Source organism: Acomys minous (genome assembly GCF_964271855.1).
Source record: "Acomys minous genome assembly, chromosome: 16".
NCBI lineage: Eukaryota > Metazoa > Chordata > Mammalia > Rodentia > Muridae > Acomys > Acomys minous.
Window position 1 is genome coordinate 59549678 of NC_140498.1, and position 10557 is coordinate 59560234.

At 43.7% G+C, this 10557-nt stretch overlaps 1 protein-coding gene across 1 annotated transcript; it reads left to right on the forward strand.

The window, feature by feature from the left end:
• Positions 1-664: 664 nt before the first annotated feature.
• Positions 665-9615, forward strand: LOC311587162 (uncharacterized protein; the record flags this gene model as incomplete). The annotated part of the gene is made up of 5 exons (XM_084763660.1): positions 665-754; positions 5858-5984; positions 6188-6248; positions 7543-8348; positions 9545-9615. Exons 1-5 carry the CDS (start codon positions 752-754, stop codon positions 9613-9615), a joined length of 1068 nt encoding a protein of 355 aa, XP_084619786.1. The 5' UTR covers positions 665-751.
• Between the last annotated feature and the right edge of the window lie 942 nt (positions 9616-10557).

Sequence of the window (10557 nt, forward strand, 5' to 3'; positions counted from 1 at the left end):
ACAGCCATTTTTCGTTTTTGCTTTGTTTTTTCCACCTTCCGACTGAGGAAGATATTAACTGTTTTCTCCAAGGCTTGTCTCATACCTACCTGGTGAAAATGGCTGCGGTTTACCTGAAGCCAGCAGGAAGCCACAAAAACAAAACAAAACACTACACAACAAAACAAAACTCTTTTGTTTCCTAAAATCTTTCTTTAATTGTTACTATTCTGGGCACCCTTCCAACGTGTGGGACAGGTTAATAACTCCACTGTAAGTTAGTAATGGGCTTTGCAAGCAAGCTAGGCAGGAGGTAGAGGGGGAAATTCCTAGTGAGTGTTGTGAGGGGAGCTCAGAGAAGCTCAGAAATCCTGAGGCTATGAACACAGGGTCACTGCACGCAAAGGGGAGGGGCAAGCGGCTGAGGGGCCTGAGCGGGAGTGGCCTGTCCTCCCTCAGGCTATGCCGGGAAAGAGACTGGTAAACTCTAGGTGGACAGTCACGAGGGCTACTGAAATGCAAATCTGTACATAACTGGAAAAGGTCGGACCTGGAGCCTCTGCGCTCTAATCCTCAGGGAGGAGTTCATGTCGCTCAAAACTCACTGACCAATCAGGGCCTCTAGGCGGACTCGCCGGTCGGAGGAGGCGTGTTCTTCCGGGTGCGGTGAGGCAGGCTGAGCTCTATAACTAAGCACGCTTCAGTGTGATGTGGACTGAGCTCTTCTGCTGCGTTCTGTGATCTGAGCTCTGGGAAGCCCAGAAGCTGCGACATGGTGAGTGCAGCGTCACTGCCCACAGCGGGGAGGAGAAAGAGGCCGAGCGGCCGGAGCTGGTGTGGTGGTTCTTTCCCGGGGCAGAGTGGGAACCGGTGTCCTGATGGAAGGTCTCTTTTCAGTCCTCGTCGTTCCGTGGACCCTGCCACGGGCTCCGCGTAACTTCACGTCGGGCGCTGCATCTGCACAAAGCGTTTGCAGCAGGGGCTTGTGTGTAGAAACATCCTTTGCGGGATGCCAAAGTCCGAGAGCGAGACCAAGCTTCTCTAGCATCGTCCACAAGTTCTGCCCTTAACATTTAACATTTAGGTGAAAGATCCATTTGGGGTTAATTTTGTGGAGTCTGTAAAAGGCGTCTCCTGTGGTGGGTAGCACCTCTATATTAAGCTGTGACGTAGAAGAGTAGAGTTGATGCTGTAAAGGATTTACCTTCGCTTAGGACACAGTAAGTGACACCAAGTAGAATTTAGCTGAGGAGGACTGCTCTACAACACCCCACAGATGAGCAGTGTGCTAACCAGGCCTGTTAGAGATTAGCGTGCTAGGATACAGATGTTTGCTGTGTTCACCAGGAGTGTGCAGACATTTGCCTCCAAACCATCCCAAAGGAAACAGCTCTGATTTACAGCCAGCCACCGGGCCCATCCTCCTATCAGAGAACAGGCCTCTCACAAGCTGCTCCATGGGGCGTCACAGGGTCACAACCAACATTAAGGCCTGGTGTGACATAAAGGCGTTAAAGTAACTTCTATTCTCTTGCTGGAATTGTTCTCTCTGACACTTTCTGTCTCTCACTGCTAACCTAGGCCTAGTCCTGGAAGTTTCTAGCCTCCATACAATCTAATCTAGGCTAGGAATGTTTTCAGCCTCTGATACTTACTGCTGACTAAGCTCACCCTTTCTAGTTGGTTCGGAATTCTTTTTCTTTTTTTTTTAAATTATGTATACACTGTTTCACCTGAACACCAGAAGAGGGCACCAGATCTCAGTATAGATGGCTGTGAGCCACCACGTGGTTGCTGGGAATTGAACTCAGAACCTTTGGAAGAGCAGACAGTTAACCTCTGAGCCATCTCTCCAGCCCTGGTTCTGAATTCTTGCTGGCTAGATCAACATGCCTGTTCTGCCTCAAACTCCTCTCCAAGCTGACTGATTCAATCTGGCTTTTCTCAGTTTCTGACTGAATTGTTCTGCCTGGCCTCATACTAACTGTGGCGATGTTTTGGAATCTTCTGGCTCCTTCTCTGGCTCATTCTGTGTTCACCTGTGTCTAGTTCAATGTGCCTCTGTAAAACTCTCCCAGTAAAACTGCCCCTTTCACAAACTCACCTCCATGCACTGCCTCTCAACTCACTGGCTCAACAGAACCTCCTGAACGGAAATGACTAAAACTCAAAGATCTTCATGGCCCTGTTTCCTAAGTGCTAGGAGTAAAGGCCTGCGCCACCATACCTGCACCTAACCTTCTCTTTACCTAAACCTTGCGCTATACCAGGCTGGCCTTGAACTCAGAGATCTGCTTCCCTCTGTCTCCTGAGACCAGATTAAAGATGTGTCTGTGTTACAGTCAGAGCACTCAGACCTAGAAGATCCCTGGATGTGATCTCTTGTCAGAGCAGCCAGGTCATGAATTAAAATTCCTCTACATAAAGGTGCTGTTTTCTTTTTGAGAAAAGCATAGTTTTGTTACATGGGCAATTCTACCCTGGTTGAACTTTTTGAAAAGGAAGAAATGATTATATTGAGGCTTGGCCTGATCAAGCAAGACTTTCTACGAGGCCCTCTTATATGGAGAATAACATAGCTCTTTCTCAAACCCAGTAACATAGCCTGGAGCCTAAGCCTTGAGGCCTTTTCCCTAAATCCCTGATGTATTGAGAATAGAGTAGGGAGCTGGGTTTGATGGTGCAGACCTTTAATCCCAGCACTTGGGAGGCAGAGGCAGGTGGATCATTGTGTGTTCGAGGCCAGCCTGGTGTACAGAGTGAGTCCAGGACAGCCAAGGCTACACAGAGAGACCCTTCTTGAATAAAACAAAACAAAAAGAGGAAAAAGTAAAAGGAGAATAAAATAGAGTTCCTTTAATAGCTGGACTGTGTTTGGGAGCTGGCAATGGTCTGGGCCAGGGCCTTTGGGGAGGCCTTGCCTTAGCTCTTGAGAACTCAGCTCTGCCCACCACATCAGACTCTTATGAGTCCCAAGTCCACTGGATGCTTGGTCAGTAATGGTCTTGAGATGTTCTATGTTTACCTTGTTTAACACTGTTTATTGTTAGGCTCCTTCTGAGTTTATCCCTTTGTATGATGGTTTCTGATGACCTCATAGACTCTTCCATTTCCTTCCATTCTCCACTGGAAGTTGTATGCAAGATGGTATTCTTTTTTTGTTTTGTTTTGTTTTTGGTTTTGTTTTTTGAGACAGGGTCTCTCTGTGTAGCCTTGGCTGTCCTAAACTCAATTTATAGACCAGGCTGGTCTCGAACTCACAGTGATCCACCGCCTCTGCCTCCCGAGTGCTGGGATTAAAGGTGTGTACCACCACGCCCGGCTCAAGATGCTATTCTCTTTTATTTGTTTTTTTTTTTTTCCGAGACAGGGTTTCTCTGTAGCCTTGGCTGTCCTGGACCTGTTTTGTAGACCAGGCTGGCTTTGAACTCACAGCGATCTACCTGCCTCTGCCTCCCGAGTGCTGGGATTATAGACGTGCGCCACCACGCCCGGCGAAGATGTTATTCTTAAGAAACTTACTTAGCATAAGACATGTCTGTGCAAGACCTCTCCACCCCTGTTTTTATTTTTTTCTTACTGTCTTGAATTGAGGGAAAGAAGAACTTCAGGGAGTCTTGAGATTTACAGATGTTTTATTAGTCACATTTGTCACATTTCATTCAGACATACCTCTCCTAGTCTGCTGCGTACAGCTATAGCCTGGCCGATGGCTTCATGGCTCTGGATTTATCCTGGTGCGCTGCGTGGTCTATGAGGGGCTTCCTTCTCTAGGTCTGGGCCCCCGTCCTAAGGATCATCAGACTTGGGGACGCGTGTCCAGCTTGATCAGCACAGGGGCATGTGTGGAGAGCTGCGATGTGCCTCGCCTTAACATGGCGCAGGCTTCCGCCTTCCGCCATCTCGACTGCGAGCGCTCTCTAAGATAAACAAGTCCTTATATGGCAAAAGGCTGTGCAAGGGTAACTGGTGATCTGATGACGAGCAGTCCTTTTCTGATGCAGACCTATGAGGAGGTGGCACCTGGCATGAGCCGATTGGCCCTTGAGTTATTCTTAAGCTTGGCCATTTCCTTCTTTGGGGCCATTCCCACTGAGCTTAATCCTGAGTAAAGATCTCGAGAAGTCTGGTTGTTGGTGTCTTATTTCCGCTGGACGGTGCGGCGCCGACAGGCATGGTCTTAGTTGATAAACATCACAGCTAGCCTGAAGCGGTCTTGGACTCAGCTTATATACCCTGTCTATGCTGGGAGGAGGAGGAGTGGGTGACATTAGGCCTTTTGGCCAAAGGCATCGTGTTATGTCACCCATTTTTACATTATGCTTATTACTGTGTTCAGGTGGATAACTTGGGTCATTTCTTAACATAGCAAACACATTGTTTTTACTGTACTTTTTCCCTTTTGTTTTACATGTTCTCCACACCTACTGTCTGCTCTTCCTGTCTTCTCCTCTTCTGGCCCATGGACTTGAGGACCCTGTCACTGAAGAGTGTCCTGCTGTTTGAGGGCACTGGTGTGCTGAAACATTAGTGCTGGGACTATCTTTGCTGTGTAAATGTCCCGTCTGTCTAAGTGGCTGGCTCTGCAGTCTTCCAGGCCACATGTACACTGTTCAAAACCTCACCTGGGCCCTGAACCTTAAAGTGACTTGCGGGTGACAGCATGTGTGGAATACAGCATCTGTTCCCCACTGTCTCTTCTTAGAGCGTTAGCCAGAGTTGAGTGCACGCTGTCATTAAAGGGATTTTTCATAATTAATCTTTTTTTTTTTTTTTTGGTTTTTTGAGACAGAGTTTCTCTGTGTAGCCTTGGCTGTTCTGGAGTCGCTTTGTAGACCAGGCTGGCCTCGAACTCACAGAGATCCATCTGCCTCTGCCTCCCGAGTGCTGGGATTACAGACGTGCGCCAAAAAATATGTTTTCTTGCATTTGTATTTTTTTGTTTTGTTTGTTTGTTTTTTTAGACAGGGTTTCTCTTTGCAGCCTTAGATGTCCTTGATTCACTCTGTAGACCAGGCTGGCCTAAACTCAGAAACTGTCCTGCCTCTGCATCCCAAGTGCTGGGAATAAAGGTGTACACTACCACTACCTGGCTTGCATTTCATTTTAAAGTTTGCATTTCCTCACACTGGTGAGGATTTATATCCAATCAACAAACATGTGAAACAAAATGTTTTCTAAGTGATCTTAACAGTTATCCTTTTCTTTTTCGTTTTTTTTTTTTTCTGAGAGAGCGTTTCTCTGGGTAGCCTTGGCTGTCCTCTGCCTCTCAAATGCTGGGATTAAAGGTGTGTGCTACCACACCTGGCAATAAAAACATTTTTAAATGCCATATTCTGTATTTCTGAGGTTTTTGAGGAACTTATCTAAATATTTTACCTTATCTTTCTATAGAATCATATCTATCTGTTGCACCTAAGATGTATATTCTTGTGATAAAAGTAGACTAGTAATCGATATAACCATGATTTGATCAACTATCAATTAACTTGTGTAGCTCTTCCCTCACTCATCCCCTTCCCTCCCTTGGTCCTCAGAGGGGGGAGCCCTGCTCCCCTAACATCTGAACTCAGCCTATCAAGTCTCATCTGTACTGCCTGTAACCTCTTCCTCGTTGATCGATTTGCTCTGGAGAGTCAGGGTCTTAATATGTACCTCTGACTGTCCTGGACCTGGTTCCATAGTCCACGATTGCATCAGACTGAACGACATACACCTGCCTCTGGCTCCTAAGTGCTGGGATTAAAGGCATGAGCCAATACACGCAGCTTGTCCATAACTTTTTGTAGATAGTAATTGTTATATTATTGATGAAGTGTATATGTACAGTATTGTTAGTTATCTGCTGTCTGTTGAACACATGTGTGGGACATTTTAGAGTGCCGTGAACGATGAAGATGTGCGTGTGAACTTCACTCGGGAAGAGTGGGCTTTGCTGGATCCTTCCCAGAAGAGTCTCTACATAGAGGTGATGCTGGAGACCTACCGGAACCTCACTGCTGTAGGTAAGACTGAATTTTCCTTTAGGTTTTAAAATAAGGGAGAAAACTGCTTCTTGGTTCTTGATGCTCTTCTGTAGTTTCAGTTGAGAACGAGGAAGAGTGAGGAGAGTAAATGAGGCCTGGTTCTGAGGTTCACTGAAGAAAGGAGCTGAAATTTTGCCTCATTTCCAATCACACATCATGTATTTTCTGGTATTATATTTTAGGCTACAATTGGGAAGACCATAATATTGAAGAACATTGTCAAAGTCCTAGGAGACGTGGAAGGTAATTTTCATGTGTGAGCTGATACAAATATGCCTCTGAGGAAATTTTAATGTGTCCTGGAAGTTTTCAAGAAAAGCAGCAGTGCAAAAAAAAAAAAAAAAAAAAAAAAAAAAAAAACCACTACTTTAAGTGTATTTACGATTACTAAATTCTCACAAAACCGTGTACCTTGATGTCAAGTATCTGATTTGTGTTTGAAAGGCGTTCCTCTAAGAAAGAAGCCAAGGAAACAATGCCTTAACAGATACACTCTTTCAGTCATAGCTCCATTAGAGCTGTGCTGTAGAACTGCCAGTCTGTTTAGCCTCATACTACTCCAAAGCCTTCTAATAAGCAAACAGTCTATAGTAAAGCGTGTTACTCATATCTTGTAGTAATGTTGCTGAGTTTAGTGAGAGGGCCAGTTGGTGAGAGTCAAGAAAGTTGTTGTGGAGGAACCTTAATCGCTATCTCACATTTTTATAAGGAACAAAGAGCCCAAATGTCAATACAATGTGCAAACCTTTCATTTGTTATTCTTCTTTTAATAGGTATAGCATACGTCACAATTGATACACGCCATGTGAGTCTAGGGATATTGGAAGAAGCAACATACCTCTCTGTCCCCAGAATAATTAGAATATATGTAGCAGTCCCCACTTTGTGTAGACTTTCTTAGTGGGATACAAGTTTACAATTAATTGGTTTTCCAACTTCATTGGGACTACATCCACAAACTCACACTGCAGAAAATCCCTGAGTACTAGGAATGCGGAAATCCTTCTGTTTTTCCTGGTTTACTTTGCAAATGTAATATCACTCACACTATAGGAATATTTATGAATGCAATCAGTGTAGTAAAGCTCTGAGCTCCTTCATTTCCCTTTGAATAGCTGTAAAAACTCATATAGAAAAATGATGTTATAACTGGGAACTATGTAATAAATGCTCTTACCATCACAAGTATCCTCAAGGATGCAAAACAATCCATAACAAAGGTGAACACCATGGATGTAAACAAAGTGATAAAACCTTAAGATCTGAGCCGGACGTGGTGGCACACGCCTTTAATCCCAGCACTCGGGAGGTAGTGGCGGGCAGATCACTGTGAGTTCGAGGCCAGCCTGGTCTACAAAGTGAGTCCAGGACAGCCAAGGCTACACAGAGAAACCCTGTCTCGGAAAAAAAAAAACAACTTAAGATCTGATTCCTCTTTACATCCAGACTAATTTGTAGAAGTAATTCATACAGATAAAAATGTTCCTCAGTGGAATGAATGTGGTAAACCTTTCACATGTGCCAGTTATCTTTCCAGGTATGAAAGAAGTCATAATGAAGAGAAACCTTATGAAGTTATTCAATATGGTGAAGCCTTTGCACATCACAGTAGTCTCCAAATATATAAAAGAACACATAATGGAATGAAACTCTATAAATGTCATCAATGTGATAAAGCCTTTTCACAACACAGTCGTCTCCAAAGACATAAAAGAACACATACTAGAGAGAAACCCTACAAATGTAATCACTGTGGTAAAGCCTTTGCATATCCCGGTAGTCTTCAAAGGCATGACAGAATTCATACTGGAGAGAAACCTTACAAATGTACTCAATGCGATAAAGCATTTTTACAACACCACAGTCTCCAAATACATGAAAGAACACACACTGGAGAGAAACCCTATGAATGTAACCAATGTGGTAAAGCCTTTGCATGTCACACTAGCCTCCAGATACATAAAAGAACACATACTGGAGAGAAACCATATGAATGTAAGCAATGTGATAAAGCTTTTTCACAATACAGTCATCTCCAAAGACATAAAAGAACACATACTGGAGAGAAACCCTATGAATGTAAGCAATGTGGGAAAGCCTTTGCACGTGACAGTCATCTTCAAAGGCATGAAAGAATTCACACTGGAGAGAAACCCTATGAAGGTATTCAACATGGTGAAGCCTTTGCCTGTCACAGTCATCTCCAGATACATAAAAGAGCACTTACTGAAGAGAAACCCCATGAATGTAAGCACTGTGGTAAGGCCTTTGCATATAATGGTCTTCTTCAAATACATGAAAGAACACATACTGGGGAGAAGCCCTATGGATGTAATCAGTGCGGTAAAGCCTTTTCACAACTCAGTAATCTACAAGTACATAAAAGAATACATACTGGAGAGAAACCCTCTAAATATATTTAATATGGTGAAGCCTTTGCACATTTCTATAGTCTTCATCATCATGAAAGTATTCATATTGGAGAGAAGCTTTATGAATGTCAGCAATGTGATAAATCCCTTGCCCATTGCCGTTCTCTCTGCAGAAAGGAACTCATACCAGAAAGAAATCTTATGAATGTACTCAATGTGGAAAATCCCTTTGTTATGGAGTTCACGTAGATCCAACCCAACTCAACCACTAGGTCAATGCACATGACAAGGATTATTGTAAGTTGCTACTCATCTATCAGGGCTGCACCACAGACTGGGGAACTGAACTGCAACCCTTACCCCACATCCCACTCCCTGACCTTCACCGGCAAGACAGAATAGTACAGAGCTTTAGCTTGAAAACCACAGACACAGCCGGGCGTGGTGGCGCACGCCTTTAATCCCAGCACTTGGGAGGCAGAGGCGGGCGGATCGCTGTGAGTTCGAGGCCAGCCTGGGCTACAAAGTGAGTCCAGAACAGCTAAGGCTAACACAGAGAGACCCTGTATCGAAAAAAAAAAAAAAGCACACACACCTGTGCCCCATCATCTAAGAAGTCTATTGTTTATTTATATATCAGCCAGTATTGTTATCATACTTTTCAAGTATGGATGTCTGTGAAAGGGTGGTGGGTGGTTGTTGTTCCTGATTTTGTTTTTCGTATTCGCAATTCCCTTGAGATGTTCTTGTTATCAAGTGTGGGGAGCCAAGACCACAGCCGGCAGGCATCTCGGACCTTGGCATAATACATTGAGTGGACCTGGGGCAGGCTGCCTTGTGACCTCTTCCCCTCCTCCAGCTGTTCTCAGTATTCCCAGGATTACAGAGGCCCTCAGAGGATGCGCAGAACACAGTCTATAGATAACATCTTGTGGTTCCAGATGCCTAACAATACCACCCAGCTCCAGAACCACAGGGGCCCTTGCCCTGCCAAACTTCCTGACTTCCTGATATCTTGCGAAAACCACCCACCCGGATCAGCCCACTCACCCTCCTGCTTCAATGGTATATACTTGCCTGTGAGAAAATAAAATTTTGTTACCTTGATCAAGACTCCTTGACTTGCTGTCTGTTCTTTGCGTCTCTTGTCCTCCATTCTGTCCCCAGGGTTCCGAGGGTCCCAGTTGATTGTCTGGTTGGCTTGGACAATCAAGCTTGGCTTGGATATCAGTAATTAGTCAGTAATTAGTCTTGATTCTCATGAGTCAGCCTCCTGAGTACAAATCCATGGATAGAAGTTGTACTCCCAATGTATACTGTTTTGTCAATATTGTATATATATTATTTGACCTTGTATGTTTCTTCTTGTTCTCATTGGTTACCACTTGGCACTTCATCTTGAAGTACCACCTTCTATGGGAATTATCTGAGGATGCTAGATACTGTAACAGCAATGAATTTTATTTTAAAAGAAAGTGTGTGTGTGTGTGTGTGTGTGTGTGTGTGTGTGTGTGTGTGTGTGTGTGTGTGTAAGTAAGTAAGTAAGTAAGTAAAGATATGGGGTTTTAAGTCATGACAGGTAGAGATCAGAAGACAATTTTGTCGCATTTGCTTTGGTTATTTTTATATGATGGTCAAGGTCAACAATTATTACTGTTCATAAAAATAATGATGGCCCCTTTGTAAATCTTATGCTTTTAATCTAAGATTCAAAGATACGTCATTTAAAAAATGTATCATGGCACAGGTGTACACACACCAACATAATTCACACAGTTTGAAGTATACGAAATTAACAAAGCAAAGAAAACCCAATTATTAACATACAAAATGATTAGCCAGGTTAAATTATTATTGTAGAATTTCAACAATTATTACTGTTCATAAAAATAATGATGGTTTCTTCGTAAATCTTATGCTTTTCATCTAAGATTCAAAGATCAGTCATTTAAAAAATGTATCTCAGCTGGGCTATGAGGTGCATTCCTGGAATCATAGATGCTGCATAGATAACCAAGAAATACTCCCCTATTTAGAACGTGAAGGAAAACTCACATTCTTACCACAGCAGGGAGGTGCCTACAGCTTTTCAGCATCACATCCTTGTTGAGATTTTTCTGAGAAGAATCCAGCAAAGCCCATTCCTCCCAAGTGAAGTTCACATGAACATCTCCATAGGT